This window comes from Ursus maritimus, unplaced genomic scaffold (assembly GCF_017311325.1).
Source record: "Ursus maritimus isolate PB19 unplaced genomic scaffold, ASM1731132v1 scaffold_19, whole genome shotgun sequence".
NCBI classification, from domain to species: Eukaryota; Metazoa; Chordata; class Mammalia; order Carnivora; family Ursidae; genus Ursus; species Ursus maritimus.
Window position 1 is genome coordinate 57,258,146 of NW_024424341.1, and position 18,968 is coordinate 57,277,113.

The 18,968-nt window shown below is 52.8% G+C and overlaps 2 protein-coding genes across 3 annotated transcripts in view; both read left to right on the forward strand.

Annotated features, from left to right (window-relative positions):
* Position 1: 1 nt before the first annotated feature.
* Positions 2-6,159, forward strand: FCGRT (Fc fragment of IgG receptor and transporter; the record flags this gene model as incomplete). Its single annotated transcript, XM_008684679.2, has 5 exons — positions 2-389; positions 475-750; positions 4,605-4,874; positions 5,476-5,592; positions 5,836-6,159. Coding segments are annotated over 5 exons (1,131 nt in total), but the record flags the coding sequence as incomplete, so codon positions are not given.
* Positions 6,160-6,895: 736 nt separating this feature from the next.
* The window catches only part of RCN3 (reticulocalbin 3), a 13,771-nt gene continuing 1,698 nt past the window's right edge, over positions 6,896-18,968 (forward strand). The window contains exons 1-5 of one of the 2 annotated variants that reach the window (XM_008684549.2): positions 6,896-7,049; positions 7,443-7,707; positions 9,548-9,750; positions 10,820-10,992; positions 16,401-16,461. In XM_008684549.2, coding sequence (XP_008682771.2) covers positions 7,466-7,707; positions 9,548-9,750; positions 10,820-10,992; positions 16,401-16,461 — 679 coding nt within the window. In that variant the 5' untranslated portion in view covers positions 6,896-7,049; positions 7,443-7,465. Of the gene's footprint in view, positions 7,050-7,442; positions 7,708-9,118; positions 9,266-9,547; positions 9,751-10,819; positions 10,993-16,400; positions 16,462-18,968 lie in introns of those variants that run through there. The other variant, XM_040634297.1, reaches the window with a different exon arrangement.

Here is an 18,968-nt window from a genome sequence, read left to right on the forward strand (position 1 = left end):
CCCCCAGGCTCTCTCCCTCTCTCTGGGTCTGTCCTTGCTCTTTGGGGTTGAGTCTTTTCTCTTTCAGGGTATCTGGGCTGCTCCCAGGCTAGGTCCCCCGCCCATCTGCTCTCTTCCCCTCTGTCTCCCTCCAGCAGAGAGCCATCTCTCCCTCCTGTACCACCTCACCGCCGTGTCCGCTCCCGCCCCCGGGACCCCGGCCTTCTGGGTGTCGGGCTGGCTCGGTCCACAGCAGTACTTGAGCTACAACAACCTTCGGGCCCAGGCGGAGCCGTGCGGGGCTTGGGTCTGGGAAAACCAGGTCTCCTGGTATTGGGAGAAAGAGACCACAGACCTGAGGAACAAGCAGGAGCTCTTTCTTGAAGGTCTCAGAGCCTTGGGGGAAGGAGGTAAGACAGGCCTCCCGGGGTCTGAGCGCGGAGGGGCCAGGGCCCCTGCTCCTGGGTCCTGCTCACCTGTATGTGGGCACCCCAGGACCCTACACCCTGCAGGGCCTGCTGGGCTGTGAGTTGGGCCCTGACAACGCCTCGGTGCCCGTGGCCAAGTTCGCTCTGAACGGCGAGGATTTCATGAATTTCGACCCCAAGCTGGGCACCTGGAATGGGGAATGGCCCGAGACTGAGACCATCCGTAAGACGTGGACGCAGCAGGCCGGGGCGGTCAGCAAGGAGAGAACCTTCCTGCTCAACTCCTGCCCCCAGCGGCTGCTGGGCCATCTGGAGAGGGGCCGTGGAAACCTGGAGTGGAAGGGTGAGCATCCTCCAGAATCCCTGATCCCCATGGAGCTCTCCGTCCCCATGCCCCCCACCGTAGGCCTCATCCTCTTCCCCGGCCTCCTAGCCTCCACTCTCCCCACTGCAGCTCCTCCCCGACATGTTCCAGAGGGTCTTTCTAGACCCAGAGCTGTCCCCGCTCCTTTACCGCACACAGCCCTCCCCTGGCTCTCAGAGACCTCTGGACACAGCTCAAGTTCCTCAGCCTGGCCTGGGGGCCCTGAGTGGCAGTGGCCTCTGTCCCTCTCCTTAGCCTCTGCCTGCTTGGCTCAGCCAGAGTTCCTCGAGCCTACACCAGCCCTCCCGTTTCTCCATCTCCGCCCTTCTCCATTGGGTCCTCTGGTGTCACAGCCGAGGAGATTTTCCTGTGGCCCAGGAGGCTTTACACTTGCCTCTTTCGGACCCCCACGATGCCTTGCGTGACCCCTGTTATAGTACAGAAACACTGTACTTCCGTGCACGTCTAGGGGGTTCTCAAGGGCTGGAATTAGAGCTCTTTTGTCCTCAGTGTCCCCATCTTGCAATCCCAGCTTCCATCCTGGCCCTCTACCGAGCAGTCAGAAGACCGTTTTGGAAACATAAATGAGCTCAGAGCCCACCACTGTTTAAAACTGTCCGTTAGCTTTTCTCTAGTCTTACACTCCAATGTAACCTCTACTCTGTGGGCTGCAATCCCCGCAGGTGGCTGCTTTCCGTCACTATAATTTCCCAACACCCCATCTGTGCTCGCTGTCTCCCCCTTCCTCCAAGTGTCAGGTTCTTTTCCTCTTCAGGCCCTTTGCACCTACTGTTCCCTCTGCTTGTAGTTCTCTTCCTTGCGATCCTGCCATGACTGGGTCCTTCTCATGCTTTAGGTTTGACCTTGGATGTCAACATGCTCTTCAACAGGGTCCTCCCTGATCACCCTGGTTAAAGTGTGTCCCCGTACGACCCCCAGTACTGTCTCCCCTGCCATTGTTTTGTCCATTTATTCAATATGGTGTCTTCGTGTTGTGTGGTGTTTTTTTGTTTTTTTTTTAAAGATTTTATTTATTTATTCGACAGAGATAGAGACAGCCAGCGAGAGAGGGAACACAAGCAGGGGCAGTGGGAGAGGAAGAAGCAGGCTCATAGCGGAGGAGCCTGATGTGGGGCTCGATCCCACAACGCCGGGATCACGCCCTGAGCCGAAGGCAGACGCTTAACCGCTGTGCCACCCAGGCGCCCCAATTGTGTGTTGTTGTTTTTTTTTAAGATTTTATTTATTTGAGACGGAGAGTGAGCGAGAGAGCGCGAGAGAGAGAGTGCAAGCGGGGGGCAGCAGCAGAGGGAGAGGGAGAAGCAGACTCCCCGCTGATCGGGGAGCCCATGCAGGGCTTGATCCCAGGACCCTGGGATCATGACCTGAGCTGAAGGCAGACGCTTCACCAACCGAGCCACTCGGGCGCCCCCACTATAGTGGCTTTGTTTTTTCTTTTTTATTGAGGTGTAACTCACCTACCCAAGGTAGGTGGCTGATTAAGTTTAACGGGTGCCCATGTACCTGCCTACCAAGATCTAGAACATTTCCAGTACCTCACAAGACTTCCTTGTGTCCCCTCCCATTCCATACCTCCCAAGGGCAACAACTGACCCGGTTTTTATCACCATGGCATTGCCTTTTGAACTTCAGAAGACTGTGAGCACGCGCTCGCTGGGTATGGTGGTGGAGGCCCCAGATTAGCTTTAGTAGGTGGTGCTGAACACTTTTTTTTTTTTTAATATTTTATTTATTCATTTGACAGAGAGAGAGACAGCCAACGAGAGAGGGAACACAGCAGGGGGAGTGGGAGAGGAAGAAGCAGGCTTCGCTGAGTGGGGAGCCTGATGCGGGGCTCGATCCCAGAACACTCCGGGATCACGCCCTGAGCCGAAGGCAGAGGCTTAATGACTGAGCCACCCAGGCGCCCCGCTAAACACTTTTCTCAAAGGGGTTGAAGCCATTCATAATCCCACCAGCTGGGTATGAGAACTCCAGTTGCTCCACAGACTTGCCAGAATTTGATACTGTCTGTCTTGAATTTGAAGCATTCTGGTGGGTTTGTGGTGGTATCTCATTGTGATGCGTTTTTCAGTTCTCTGATAAATGAGAATTGTATACATGATTTGCCAAATTAAGACAAAATCAGATCAATGAGGGGGCACGTGGGTGGCTCCGTTGGTTAAGCCTCCCACTCTTGGTTTCTGCTCAGGTTGTGATCTCGGGGTCGTGGGATCGAGTCCCGCATCAGGCTCCATGCTCCTCAGGGAGTCTGCTTGCGATTCTCTCTCTCCCTTTCCCTCTACCCCTCCCCGCTTCGGATAAATAAATGTTTTAAAAAATGCAGTAAATGAGTTAATGACTAGTGACAGCGTACTTTTTCGCATTATTGACCGGTTGAGCGTTCACTCTTTTGGAGTGGCTGTTTGAATACATTTGCCAACTTTTAAAGTGGAATTTTTTCTTTTTTTTTCTTGTTAGAGGTCTTAACATATTCTGGATAGGAGTCTTTTGGCTATGTCAGATGGTTCCATTGGAAATAACTTCTCCCGGTGTGCAGCTTGTCTTTTTCCTCTCTTGTTGAAAGTTTTTGATGAGCAAATGTTCTTAATTTTAATGAAGATCAATCCATCCATCTTCAATCTGTAGCTTTTGTGTGTGTTCTCCTTAGGAAATCTTTCCTCTCCCAAAGCTATGAAGGTATTCTTTTAGGTCTTCTAGGAGCTTGGTTGATAAGTAACTTTTATATGTAACTGTGTGATCCATCTTGAGTTAATTGTGTGTAATGATGTGAGGTAAGGAGTCAAGGTTCATTTGTCCCTCATGGATCTCCAGTTGACCCAGCATCATCTGTTGCAAGACCACCATCCTTTCTCCTCCATTGATGGCAGTGGAGCCTTTTTCCTAAATTACATGTAGATGTGCTGTTTGTTTTTGTTTGTTTGTTTGTTTGTTTGAAGAATTCGTCAATGTTGTCACCTGGACCTGGACTTTTATTTGTTGGGAAGTTTCGAATTATGGATTAAAATTGTTAAATCATTATAGGACTACTCAAGTTTTTTATTTCTTCTTGTGTCAGTTTCGGAAGGTTGCATTTCCTAGGAATTTGTCTGGTTCATTTAAATTTCAAATGCGCTGGTATGATATTTTTCTTAATATCCGCTTACTATCTTTTAATGATGGTAGGGTCTGTCTTACTTTCTCTCATCACAGCACTTTCGCAGTCTGTTTCCTTTCCATTTATTTGTACACAAATATTTGTCTCTCTCCCCTCATTAGAACATGAGCTCAATGAAGACAGGGACTTTTTAAAAAATATATTTTATTTATTTATTTGAGACACAGAGAGAGAGAGCATGAACACAGGAGAGGGAGAAGCAGAGTCCCCGCCAAGCAGGGAGCCAGACACTCAGGGCTCGATCCCAGAACCCTGGGATCATGACCTGAGCCAAAGGCAGATGCTTAACTGATGAGCCCCCCGGGCGCCCTGAAGACAGGGACTTTTGTCTGTCTTGTTCACTGCTGTGTCCTGGGCGCCTAGAAGAGTGTGTGGCACATGGTTCGTGCTCAGTATGTGTGTGTTGCAGGAAGGAACGGATAAGCGGTGGATACCCTCACGGTGGATAGGTGGGGGTCTCTGTCCCCTCAGGAACGTCCCTTTATCTTTGCCACTATATCCTCCAGGCTCAGCACCGTGCAGGGCACATGGTGGGACCTGCTGGGTATGGTGGAAGGAATGGAGGCCTCTGTATGTCCTTACCCAGCCCTCACTTGCTCTGGCCCTAGGGGTTCATGGGCTTGGGGCTTAGGTCTGTCTGCCTGTTTGTCTGCAGAGCCGCCCTCCATGCGCCTGAAGGCCCGACCCGGCAGCCCCGGCTTTTCTGTGCTCACCTGCAGTGCCTTCTCCTTCTATCCCCCGGAGCTACAACTGCGATTCCTCCGGAACGGGCTGGCAGCCGGCTCAGGTGAAGGTGACCTTGGCCCCAATGGCGACGGCTCCTTCCACGCCTGGTCTTCGCTGACGGTCAAAAGTGGCGACGAGCACCACTACCGCTGCCTGGTGCAGCACGCAGGGCTGCCACAGCCCCTCACTGTGGAGCTGGGTGAGGTCCCGCTGAGTGATGACACTCCCTGTCTCTGGTAGCCTTTCGTCCTTCCCGAGTCTGACCGCCTTCCACCCCGCTGCTGCCAGTGCTCCTTGAGTCTGACTGCCTTCCCTCCTGCTGCTGCTGGCCTCACTGAGTCTGACCACCCATTAACCACTCTGGACAGTCGTCCCTAAGTCTTACCGCCTTCCCTCCTGCTGCTGCTAGTCTGATCACTTGTCGTCTGCTTCTGCCAGTCGACACTAAGACTGACCGTGTCTTGCTCAGCCACTGCCAGTCCTCTGTGAATCTGACCTTCTCCTGCTCTGTGCTGGCTTTGCTCTCCGCGTCAGGATAGCACGCACCCTGCTGCTACAGGTCCCTGGGCCAGTGTGACTGAGACCCATCTTGCTGTAGCTGGCTCTTCTATGCGACATGGGGGTGTTCTGCACAGACCTAGGACATCAGCAGACTGGTGTTCCCTCTGTCCACACCCATTCCCCAAAACCTGATGCTGGGCTCTCTGAGGTTGGGAGGGCCTGAGAACCCCCAGGCTCCTGCCCTGACTCAGATGGGCTGGAGGGGCCCTTCGGCATCTCACATCATTCTCTGGCTGCAGAATCACCAGCCAAATCCTCGGTGCCAGTGGTCGGAATCGTCGTCGGCTTCTTACTGCTCACGGCAGTGGCTGCAGGAGGAGCTCTGCTGTGGAGAAGGATGAGAAGGGGGCTGCCAGGTGTGGAGCCGGAAGAGGGAAAGAACTCAGAGAAAGGGACAGAAACCCCCAAGGAGGGGGAGACACAGACCTGGGGGGGGGCGGATCTAGACAGAAAGGAACAGAGACTCAGAGGGGGACAGAAACCTGTGGAGTAGGACAGAGACTGGGAAAGGCAGACAGACACACACGTCGGGGAGGGGCAGTCAGGAACCCAGAGGATTTCAGAGATTCTGATGACCTCCCTCCTTCCTCTTCCTTCAGCCCCCTGGATGTCTCTCCGTGGGGATGACGTAGGGGCCCTCCTGCCCACTCCCGGCGTGGCCAAGGATGCTGACTCTTAGCACATACGTGCATTCTCAGCAGCGGCCTGATAATCGTTCTCCACTCTGGCTACCACCAGCTAATGGAGTCAGGCCCCTTTCATGCTGTGAGACCTCCTGGAATCCTGGTATTTCTGAGCCTCCAGAAAGAGTCCTGGGCCCGATGACCTTCTGGATTTCTCCTCCTGTGGTCTGCCTCAGTTTCCCCTCCTGACGATCATGGCTCTTTTTCACCTCCACATATAAACGCGAGTTTGGGCCCGAATCCTTGTGTTCTTATCATTTTGACTTTTAGGCAAGGGAAGTAGGAGAACACGTGGGCTGGGGGAGTAAATAGTGTAAGCCTGGGCTTGGAATCTCTCCGGAGGCTAACGTGTTGCCAGTTGTGGAATATGCCAATTTTATATACCAAGTCACGTCTTTTTCATTCATAAATTTCACATTATTTACCCAATGCCTACAATGTGCCACGTATTTTGAGGAATTCTTGGCTGGAGTCTGACCTGACTCCTTGGGTGGAGCGGAAGGGAAGCATTGTTCCCTCTTTGAGGGAAGGGGATGCCTCCTCTGGCCCCTCTGTTCCCTTCTTTCTTAAACCATACTGACAAAGGGAAAGATAAAAATACACCTCCTGGGGGCCTGGCTGGCTCAGTCAGAAGAGCATGCAACTCTTGATCTTGGGGTCGTGAGCTCCAGCTCCACTTTCGGTGTAGAGGTTACTTAAGTAAATAAAGAAATTAAAAAAAAAAAAGCAAAACCCAAAAAAAACTAAAAAACCCAAACCACCTCCCAAGAGGCTTGGGAAATAGAACAGCTAGAGGTGGTCTGTGGTCCGGTAGGGCGCTGCGATGCGTGCCGGGAGTTGTAGTTCTCGGCATCCGCGTCTCTCCGGGGCCGCCCACCCGCCTGCCCTGCGAAGGGGCGGGCGGAACCTCTGGGGCCGCGCTTTTCTCTGTGGACGTGGCGTGGGGCGCCCGCGGCCCTCGCGAGCTCATCGGCCCCGCCCCTTGGGGGTCCTCAAGAGCGCTCATTGGTCGGAGGGCGGGGCCTCTGAGCTGCTGGAGGCGGGGCCTGGCTGGAGAGCCGCCAAATTGGGCATCTTTTTCGGAGAACGCAGAACGGACTGTGTAGAGCGAAGTGAAGCTGGCTAAACTGGTAAAGGGAGGCGAGGGCGGGTGGCTTGCCCAGGGAGGACGGTCCGGGTTCTCTCGGCCGGGAAATTGGGTCCGGGCTGCACATAACGCCTGGGGGCCTGCATGATTGCTTTCTGGCCACGACCCCGCTCCATACTTTGCGTGGGAAGCGCGCCACGTCTCTCGCTTGAGACCCCCCACTACTGGCTCTGGGACCGTTCTGGGACTCCCTCAGAAGATTCAGTCCCCACTTCTGGGTTTACCTCTGAGAACTCTGCCCCCCTTTTTCCCACCCCCGGCCCTTCTTGAGCCCTAAACTTTGCGACCAGCTACCATCTGTGTCTTGTCTTCGGTCTCCCCCCCTCCATTCTCCTGTCCTGTCTCTATTCTTTTTCCTGTGACCCCTGACTCCTAGCCTCCACCGCTCCCTAAGGACTGATGATGTGGCGACCATCACTTCTGCTGCTGCTGCTGCTGCTCAGGCGCGGCGCCCAGGGCAAGCCATCCCCTGACGCAGGCCCTCATGGCCAGGGGAGGGTGCACCAGGCGGCCCCCCTGAGCGAGGCCCCTCATGATGACGCCCACGGGAACTTCCAGTACGACCATGAGGCTTTCCTAGGACGGGAAGTGGCCAAGGAATTCGACCAGCTCAGCCCAGAGGAAAGCCGAGCCCGTCTGGGGTAGGAGAGAGATGGAGGGGAGGATTCAGGGCCGTAATTTTAAACAGGGAGGTGAAGGGAGGCCCAGTGAGAAGGTAATATTTGATCCATGTGGATATATGGGGGAATAGCATTCCAGGCAGAGGGAACTGTAAGTGCAAAGGCCCTGAGGCAGGAGCGGGCCTGATATTTGAGGAGCAGCGAGGCCCGTGTGGCTGGAACCCAGTGAACAAAGAGGAGAAGGTGGAAGATGATGGCAGAGAAGGAACAAGGAAGTCAGGGCCTTCAGGCCACCGTGAAGATTTCAGCGTTTCTCGGAGGGAGACGGGAGCCATAGGAGGGCTCTAAGCAGAGGGATGATGTGAGCTGACTTAGGTTTCAACGGAATCTTCCTGGTTGCCTTTCGGGGAACAGACTGTAGGGACCGAGAAGCAGGGAGCTGGTGAGGAAGCAACTGCAGTCGTCCAGATGGAAGACAAGAGGCAATGGTGACTGGATCAGCATGGAGATAGTCGTGGAGATAGTCGTGGTGACTGGGTCTGCTGGCTGGGAGACTGTGCGCGGATGGGGTTGGGTGAAGGAGGGAGGGAGGAGGTAGGCTAACACATTTGGCATAGCATTACTACAATGCCTGGCACTGTTCTAAGTGCTTTGCAAGGGTTAATTTATTTAATCCCCACAACCACGCTGTGGGGTAGGTTCTATTATTTATCCTCCATTTTACAAAGAGGTAAATTGAGGCACAGAGAGGTTTAAGTGACTTGTCCAGGTCACATAGCCAGCAAGCGAAGGTGGCAGGATTTGAACCTAGAATATCTGGCGGTGGAGCCCACGCTCTTGACAACAGCCTGATCCTCAGGGTAGCGTGTGAGTCTGGGGACTCCAGCTCCAGACCGATCGGAGCAGACACAGCCTGGAGTGGGAGGGGACTTGGCCGTGCCCAGGTCGCAGTAGACCCTGGGAACTGGGTTGCGGGGCTGAAGGACGGTGACCAAGAGGAGCGCTCCCTGTGGGCTCTGTGAGCTGTTAGGGAAGGACCCAAACCGGTGGCGGGGAGTGGCCGGGGGAGGGGTCCTGGGAGCAGATAGGAGCGGCCCAAGACAAGGTGCGCGGGGAAGGGTCTTCAGGGGCTTCATAGGCGACGGCACGGTGCACATGATCCGGCCGGAGCTTGGGGAAGGGACTGATGGAGGCCAAGCCCGCAGGGTTGCTGCTGATGGTCCTGGGGCAAACCCTTAGACAGTCTGGGAAAAGTAGGGGAAAGGGGCGGGACGCAGCATAGGGTGGGGCTGGAGGGAGAGGAGCCTGAAATGTGCCCGCGCAGCCAGGCGGGCGGGGCAGGGGGCGGGGTTGGAAGGGACGGCCTGAAGACCGGCCGCGCCTGAAACGGCGAGAGGTGCGGTGTGTGCGTGGCCGTGGCCATCAGAGTTCAGAGAGAGTCTTGGGATAGGGACATGCGGGCGAGGGGCGCGATGTGACACTGCCTCCCTGCCCTGACCCCCAACTCGGACAAACGAGAGATGGAGCAAGTTTGGGTCCAGGGGCGGAGTCAGAGTGGAGGGTGTGGCCCTGGATTGCGGTAGGTCCTTCCCCCAACTAGGCGGTGTGGAGGACCTCACAGCGGCAGTAGACCCTCTGATTTTGGATTGAAGGGGCGGAGACCTTCCCGGGGCGTGGCCCCGGGATTGACAGGCGTCTCCCCTCTGTGGGCGGGCGGCTCTGGGAAGGTTTTCTCAACCCTTTATGGGGTGTGTGTCTCGAGTGGGGGCGTGGCTCCATGTGCGGGGCGGAGCCTGAACGAAGGCGGGTCTCCGGGGTGGGCGGAGTCCGGGACTGACGTGTGCCCCGCCCCGACTCGCAGGCGCATCGTGGACCGCATGGACCGCGCAGGGGATGGGGACGGCTGGGTGTCGCTGGCCGAGCTCCGTTCTTGGATCGCGCACACGCAGCAGCGGCACATACGGGACTCGGTGAGCGCGGCCTGGAACACGTACGACACGGACCGCGACGGGCGTGTGGGTTGGGAGGAGCTGCGCAACGCCACCTATGGCCACTACGCGCCGGGTACGCGGCGGGACCCCGGCTCCTGCTCCCTGCAAAACACACACACTGTAACCCTGACCTTTTTGACAGCCTCAACCTGAGAACCTGTAGCCTCTGGGACAGAATCCCTAACCTTTGACTTCAACCCTTGACTTCAAACATTGATCAAGGTCTACTCCCGTACCCCATCACCCCGAAACTCCCAGTCCCTGACCTCTATAACCATGACTGGGGGATCCTTGACCAGTGACATCTGCCTGCCATGTCCTGTCATCCTGACCGTTGATCTCTGACAGAACCCAAATCCATTTATCCCGTCCCCTGACTGTGTTTCCTCCTGTCTGTCCCCATGCCCTAGCCCTGCGACCCCCACAGCTCTTGTTCTCTCCCTCCTGCACCCTCCCTCCAGACTCCCTCCTCTAGCCTGTCCCTCATACATCCCCAGAGGGGTCTCTCCACACCCAGAGCTGACCCCTGATCCTCCCCTGCTCACAGCCCTTCATGGCTCCCCAGGGTCTCCCTCGCAGCTCCTCAGCCCAGCCTGGCCCACCCCCTGGCTTTGTTCTTCTGCATTTTCTGGCCAGCCATATGGACCTTCTGTAGTTTCCCTGAACTCAGCGAGCTCTTCAAACCTCCACATTCCGCTTGTACCCTTCCCTTTGGTGAAAACACCCTCCTCCTCTTCTCTGTCCTATAACCTGAATCAGTGTAACTTAAAGCACCAGAGGGTGACCTTGGGGCCCAAAGGGCATCATTCTTGGCTGCTTGACTTTGGGCTGGTGATTTCCTGTCTGTGGGAATCCGTTTTCTCCTTCATAATGTGAGAATAAACAAAAAAACTCTCTTTATTTGCTTTTTCGGGAGAATTAAATGCAATTTTGCAATTTTGTAGGTAAAGTGTTTCATATGTACTAAGCTCTCCCGACAAGAGAGCTAATATATACATACTGTGAATCTATATTAATTATTACTAGTTTTGTGGAGGCCTTCCTGCCCTGACTCCGCTGAGCTGGAGCCTTTGTCTTTTCCTTCAACCTGCCCGCCGTTCCCTCCATTACGGCACAGCTGAACGAGATTCCCCCTTCCCCAGGTGAAGAATTTCACGATGTGGAGGACGCCGAGACCTACAAGAAAATGCTAGCTCGGGATGAACGGCGTTTCCGGGTGGCGGACCAGGACGGGGACTCGATGGCCACGAGGGAGGAGCTGACGGCCTTCCTGCACCCCGAAGAGTTCCCTCACATGCGGGACATCGTGATTGCCGTGAGTGAGGGCCCGAGGAGCCTGCTCTCCACTTCCCACCCCCCTCCTGGGACCCAGGCTTCTGATGTCAGGGCCAGCCTTCCAGTGCTTACCGTGGGGGAGCCAGTCACCTGGTCTTCCAGCCCCTTCCCCTGGGAACCCAGCCCACAAAGAGATCAGTGGAGGGCAACCTCTCCCCTGCCCTACGCCTGACCTCCCAGTGTCTGTCCCTCCTGGCCCTGTCTTCCCCTTCCTGTGCTCACATTTGGAGTTCGGGCCCCCTGCTTGAAAACACATTCCCCAGGAGTGCCTTGGGGAGCCCCAATCCTGGCTGAACCCCAGGAAAACCCCAACTGCATACATGGAGTATCTACCCTGAGGCCACTTCTGCTGGCCCATCTTCCTATTCCTTTATAATTTTTGTGGCAATTCCAATTCCTTCTCCATTTTATAGTGGAAGGATTTTTTTTTTTTTTTTTGAGAGAGTGAGAGAGATTGTAAGGGGGAAGGGGCAGAGAGAGAGGGAGAGAATCTTAAGCAGGCTCAATGCCAAGCATGGAGCCTGACTTGGGGCTCAGTCTCACAACCCTGAGACTGTGACCTAAGCCGAAATAAAGACTTGGACATTTAACCGACTGAACCACCCAGATGCCCCCTATTGTGGAAGGATTTTTTTCTCCTTCTTTTTTTCCCCAGCAGATCTTAATTTTTATTTTTAAAATATTTTATTTTACTTATTTTATATATTTTTAAAGATTTTATTTATTTAGAGAGAGAGTGCGAGCCAGGGGAGGGATAGAGGGAGAGAGAGAACCTCAAGAAGACTCCACACTGAGCATGGAGCCCCATGCGGGGCTCGATCCCACAACCCTGAGATCATGACCCAAGTGGAAACCAAGAGCTGGATGCCCAACTGACTGAGCCACCCAGACACCTCTTAAAGATTTTATTTTTATTTATTTGTTTATTTTTAAAGATTTTATTTATTTATTTGAGACAGAGAGAGAGCGAGCAAGAGAGAGAGAACACACAGAGGGAGAAGGAGAAGCAGGCTCTCCGCTGAGCAGGGAGCCCCATACAGGACTCTATCCCAGGACCCTGGGATCATGACCTGAGCTGAAGGCAGGCGCTTAACTGACTGAGCCACCCAGATGCCCCAGACCTTAATTTTTAGAACAGACTTAGGTTCGTGGTAACATTGAACAAGAGGTCCACAGATTTCCCATACCCTCCCCGCCCCCACACTCGCACAGCCTCCCCCACATGAACATCCCCCGCCAGAGTGGGACACTCGTTACAGTGGAGGGACCTGCGCTGACACATCGTCACCCCCCAAAGTCCACAGTTCACGTGAGGGCTCACTGGTCGTGGAAGGTTTTTTTTTTTTTTTTTTTAAGATTTTATTTATTTATTCGAAAGAGATAGAGACAGCCAGCGAGAGAGGGAACACAAGCAGGGGGAGTGGGAGAGGAAGAAGCAGGATCATAGCGGAGGAGCCTGATGTGGGGCTCGATCCCGTAACGCCGGGATCACGCCCTGAGCCGAAGGCAGACGCCCAACCGCTGTGCCAGCCAGCTGCCCCGTGGAAGGGTTTATACCCGTTTCTACCATGCCTAACTTTTCACAAAGTATTTTTAAAATGTAATTATATGTATGTCTAAAATAGCTAACGTACCGATGTGTTTAAATGCCCAAAGGAGGGGCACGCGGGTGGCTCAGTCAGTTAAACGTCTGCCTTCGGCTTGGGTCATGATCTCGGGGTTCTGGGATCAAGTCCTGCATCAGCTCCCTGCTCAGCAGGGAGCCTGCTTCTCCCCCTACCCGCCCCCGGCTTGTGCGCTCTCTCTCAAATAAATAAATAAATAAAATCTTTAAAAAAAATGCCCAGAGGATGTAAAAAAAAGTGGATAATCCTCTGGCCTCTCCGTCTCCTTGACCCCGTCCTCCAACCCCTCTCTGCTGGCTCCGTTTCCAGAGCTGGTTTGAGAGTCTGTGGCAAGCCTGTTAGGATCAAGGTGTCTGAGCCCAGAAGGCCTGGGTTCAAATGCCAGCCCTGCAGCTTCCTGGCTGTGTGACCTTGGGCAAGTTACTTAACCTCTCTGGACCTGTTCCTCATCTATAAAACGGTGGTACTGGTAACTGTTCCTACGTCAAGGCTGGTTATAGGGACTAGATGAGTTCATACACGTAAAACTGCAAAACTGACTGATGCTAATTGCTCATTATGTCACATTACACGCATGCATCAGTATGGCTGCAGGGTAAAACTGCTAGCGGTGGGATCTCTGGCCCACTGGGAGGTGCATTTGCAGCTGTTGTAGATATTTCTCAGGCCTTTTCTTGACTTGAGGTGATGTGTGTACCGTTGATGTGGGGGGCTTCAAGCACATTCCAGAGATGACTGCAATCCGGAGAGGAGAGATGTCATTTACCCAGCCTTCTCGAACCCACTAGACTCTCCATCCTCCCAGGCCCAACGTCCCTCTTTTAAAGCGGATAATGTCGTAATACCTCTTTACTCTCCTGAGTTGAGGTTTTATCTTTTTTTAAAGATTTTTTTTAAGTAATCTCTACATTCAACATGAGGCTCGAACTTACAACCCCGAGATCAAGAATCACGTGCTCTACTAACTGAGCCAGCCAGGGGCCCCCTGCGTTGAGATTATTTAACTGACCCTGACTGAGCGTGTCCTGTGTGCCAGGGGCACCGTGGTAACATCTTTACCTAAGGATTAGCTTGATTGAGTCATCATGGCAACCCTATGGGGTTGGGCTATCATCTTCATTTTATTTTATTATTATTTTTAAAAGATTTTATTTATTATTAGAGAGAGCATGAGCGGGGAGAGGGGCAGAAGGAGAAGCAGACTCCCCGCTGAGCAGGGAACCCAATGTGGGACTCGATCCCAGGACCCCAGGATCATGACCTGAGCCGAAGGCAGACAGTTAACCAACTGAGCCCCCCGCAGGCGCCCTTTCACCTTCCTTTTATAGATGAGGACACCTGGGCACAGAGAGGTGAGAGGACTTGCCCGAGATCACCAAGACCAGAAGTGGCACAGCCCGGATTTGAACCCAGGCTGTTGAATCCACGGTCCGCACCAGGGGTCAGCCAACTATCTACCCCGCAGCCAAATCCAGCCCTCAGCCTGTTTATGCAAATCGAGTTTTATTGTAACGGAGCCACGCCCCTATGCTTCCATGTGCCACAACCAGAGAGAGTTGTGTGGGTTCCACAGAGACCACATGGCTCACAAAGTAGCACTATTTCCTCTCCGGCCCTTTGTGGAAGAAGTTTGCTGAGCCCCCGTCTAAACTCTGCTGTCATCTTTCACGTTCGTGGATATGGAGCGTAACTCCCCACACACAGGATTTCAAAACATTACTGCTAGCCCCAACTGTACTTTAGAAAGGGGAAACTAAAGGAAAGTCACTTAAAGGGGTGTCTGGCTGGCCCAGTCAGTAGAGCGTGTGACTCCTGATACCCGGGTCATGAGTTCAAGCCGCACACTGGGCATGGAGCCTACTTTAAAGAAAAAAATAATAATAAAGGAAAGTCACTTATAAGAAATGACAAGAATTTCAATATATAAGTGCTGTCGAGTAACCAGATTTAGCAAGTAACAAAGGGCATTCAATTATACTTGAAGTTATAACGAGTATTTATTTATTTATTTATTTATTTATGATTTTATTTATTTGACAAAGAGATCAAGAGAGCACAAGCAGGGGCGCCTGGGTGGCTCAGTCGTTAAGCGTCTGCCTTCGGCTCAGGGCGTGGTCCTGGTGTTCTGGGATCGAGTCCCACATCAGGCTCCTCTGCTAGGAGCCTGCTTCTTCTTCTCCCACTCCCCCTGCTTGTGTTCCCTCTCTCGCTGGCTGTCTCTCTCTCTCTGTCAAATAAATAAATAAAATCTTAAAAAAAAGAGAGAGAGCACAAGCAGGGGAACAGTAGAGGGAGAGGGAGAAGCAGACTCCCCCACTGAGCAGGGAGCCCCATGTGGGACTTGATCCCAGGACCCTGGGATCACGACCTGAGCTGAAGGCAGACGCCCAACCATCTGAGCCACCGTAATTTTTTTTTTTTAGTGTAAGTATGTCCCATAAAATATTTGGGACATACTTATGTTTAAAAAAATCATCTGAAATTCAAATGTAACTGTGTCCTACAGTATAAGTATGTACCAGATACTGTGTGGGGCATCCTTATACTAAAGAATTATTAGCTGCTCATCTGAAAGTTGAATGTAAGTCATCATCTTGTATTTTTTCTGGCAACCCTAAAATGTTGGAGTTTTCTTTGTGAAGAAGGCATAGTGGAGGGTCAGACCCTACACCATCCCACAGTGAGTGAGCTTGAATGTAAAAGTGGGGAACGGGGCAGGGGGGCACCTGGGTGGCTCAGTCGGTTGAGTGTCTACCTTCGGCTCAGGTCATGATCTCAGGGTCCTGGGATCGAGCCCCACGTCAGACCTCCCGTGCAGTGGGGAGCCTGCTTCTTCCTCTGCCCTTCTCCCCCCACCCCCACTCATGCTCGCTCACTCTCGCTCACTCTCGCTCATTCTCTCTCTTAAACATATGAATAGGGGGCGCCTGGGTAGTGCAGTCGTTAAAGCGTCTGCCTTCGGCTCAGGGCGTGATCCCGGCGTACCAGGATCGAGTCCCACATCCGGCTCCTCCGCTGTGAGCCTGCTTCTTCCTCTCCCACTCCCCCTGCTGTGTTCCCTCTCTCGCTGGCTGTGTCTCTGTCACATAAAAAAAAATATATATATATGAATAAAATCTAAAAAAAAGTGGGAACAGGGGTGCCTGGGTGGCTCAGTCGGTTAAGCACCTGACTCTTGATTTTTGGGTCAGGTCAGGATCTCAGGGTCATGAGATCGAGCCCCACCTCGGGCTCCACACACAGCGGTGAGTCTGTTTCCCCAGTCTTAAATAATAAATAAATCTTAAAAGAAAAAAGTGGGGAACAGAAGCTGTTTGCTCAAGAAGTGGAGAGAAAGCCAAGTACTGAGCGTGCGTCATAATGATCCACTAAATATGTCACACTCATACGGAAAACAGAGCTAGGGTCTAGGCTCTGCTGAATGGGAAGAGGCTTCTTCCCTTGGAGAGCGTTTGCTGTTGGATGGGAGAAAAGTGTGAGGGATGCAGGACAGGTCTCCTCGTGCGGCAGCAACCTGTGCGTCCCAGGATATCTGGGTTCTCTGCCCCCCCCCACTAAGTGCAGGTAGGACCTGCGTCATCATGCACCCCAGAAAGCCACCCAATCTCTACCCCCACCCCGGGACAGGTAGACCCCATTGAGACTGCTCTGATGCCTGGCCATACAGCCGAGCCCGAGCCAGAGTCCCTGAGAGAACCTCACAGCCCAACCCCGGGGGGCCAGCCCTCCTCGGGAGCCAGCCCTAACACCCCTCTTCCCCCAGGAAACCCTGGAGGATCTGGACAAGAACAAAGATGGCTACGTCCAAGTGGAAGAGTACATCGGTGAGTGGGACCCTCCCTGAGGGCGCCTGTCCTCCCCCAGACAGCCCAGTGTATATCACCCATAGGAGAGCAGTGGCCCTCTGAAGTGGGGGCAGGGGCACTGCTTGAGTTCATGTAGCCACCAAACATTAATGGAGCACCTACTGTGTGCTGGACCCTAAAAGTATTTTTCGCTCACCCACCGTGTGTCGGGCCCAGCCAACATTTGTTGAGTACGTATATTTGTTAGGCCTAGCAAATCTTTCTCAAGCACCTACTATGTGCCAGGCCCAGGAAGCATTTATCCAGTACCTTCTGTGGCCAGACCAAAAAAGCATTTATTAAGTGCCCACTGTGTGCCAGGACCAGGAAACATATATTGAGCACATACTGCATGTTCATGGTTGAGGATACAGCAGAGAATGTCACAGACCAGGTTCCTTCCTGGGAGAGTCTGGAACGTCTACAAAATCAGGCCTCAGCGGCTGCAGTGGTTGGAGTTGGGAAGTCGGGGAGCTTGTCTCGAGCCTGCATTTGCACAGCAAAGGCTGTGTCTCCTGTTACTCAGAATTTGGGGGGCCCTTGCGACACCCCCAGATTTCCCCTTGGCCCTGCCTCTACCCCTGTCCTCACGAGGCAAAGAATTTAGTTGAGGGGAAAGCTGTTAAACATGCATATTTTTACGAGTTTGAAAATATTTTTCATGTTTTTCTGGAACAAACCCTCAGGCAAGACATTTTTATTTAAGCATAATTTATCTTACTTTTATCTGTGAGGAAGATAGAATTCTTTGTGTGTGTGTGTGTGTGTGTGTTGGAAAGAATTCAGGCTTCACCACTAATTGCAGCAGCTGGCACATGGTTACCACACGCTAGACTCTGTTCTAAGTGGTTAACGACTTGTAAATTCGCTTAATCCCCATATCGACCGACGAGATGGGTATTATTGCCCCATTTCACAGATGAGGAAGCTGAGGCCTGAGCCGTAGCTGCTTGACTGAGGTGGAGCAGGATGGGGGTCCAGGCGGGCGGAGCCCAGGGTCCCACCCTGCCCCCTAGGCTGCTTCCTTTCCCTGTGGGGTTCTGGAGAGACTGAGGCAGGCAGGACCCCAGGACTCCCCAGAGCAATGTAATTTCACAGCTGTCGAATGGTATAGGGAAGAACATGAGCCAGGAGGGTAGAGGCGGCGTGACCCAGGCTGGGAGGGAAGGTGGCGTGTCAGGGAAGGTGGGAGAGGTGGGGGTACACCGAGCTCAAGGGTGTAGGCTCCAGAGCCAGTGTCTATGCTTCCCACCTGCCACCTCCCAGCCATGGGACCGGAAATGAGTTCCTCGACCTCTCCTGGCCTCGGCTTCCTTACCCGTACTTACCTGTAAAGGCGGTAGTAGAGGGGTGCCTGGGGGGGCTCAGTGAAGTGTCTGCCTTCTGCTCAGGTCATGATCCCGGGGTCCTGGGATCGAGCCCCGTGTCGGGCTCCCTGCCCAGCAGAGCGCCTACTTCTGTCTCTGGCTGCCCCTCCCCCTGCTTGCACGCACTCTCTTTCTCTCTCTCTCTCTCTGACAAACAAATAAATAAAACTAAAAAAAAAAAAAAAGGCGGGAGTAGAACACCCAGCTCCCACAGTGCCATCTGGTCAACCCAGATGCCCCCAGAGGGAGATCCATACAATGGGAGGAAGTACTCGTAGACGCTACAATATGGGTAAATCTTCAAAACCATATGCTAAGTCTCTATGTCTGACGCTCCAAACTAATGTAACATTGTATGTCAGCTACACGTTAATACAAAATAAAATCACTATGCCGAGTGAAAGAAGTCAGGCACAAAGGGCCACAATATTATTGTATGACCCCGTTTACACGAAATGTTCGGGATAGGACATTCATAGAGACAGGAATGAGATTGCCGGTTCCCCAGAGCTGGAAGGGTGTGGGGGCCTAGGGGCTCACTCCTTAATGGGAAAGGGGGCTCCTTTTGGGAGGATGAAAATGTTCTGGGTGGTTGTCGTCCAACAGTGTGGGTGTGTTAAATGCCACCGATGGTGGGCTTTATGCTATGTGCTTTTTACCACAATTTTTAAAAAAAATTTAAAGCTTATTTATTTAAATCTTTTTTTTACATTAAAAAAAGATTTTATTTATTTATTTGAGAGAGAGCACAAGCAGGGGGAGCTGCAGGCGGAGGGAAAAGCAGGGAGCCCCATGCGGGACTCGGTCCCAGGATCCCATGACCTGAGCGGAAGGCAGATGCTTAACTGACTGAGCCCCCCAGACTCCCCCTAAATTTTATTTATTTAAGTAATCTCCACACCCAACATGGGGTTTGAACTCATGACGCCCCAAGATCAAGAGTCAAACATTCTTCCAACTGAGCCAGCCAGGCGCCCCTTATTTCTTTACATTCAAACCTATGTATTTAATCGTTTTAATTTTTTCTCCACAATTTAAAAAAAACCTACACGACCCCCATCTACTGTTACCATCATTTCCTGTAAGAAACAATGACTTAGGACCATTAAAAAAAAAAAA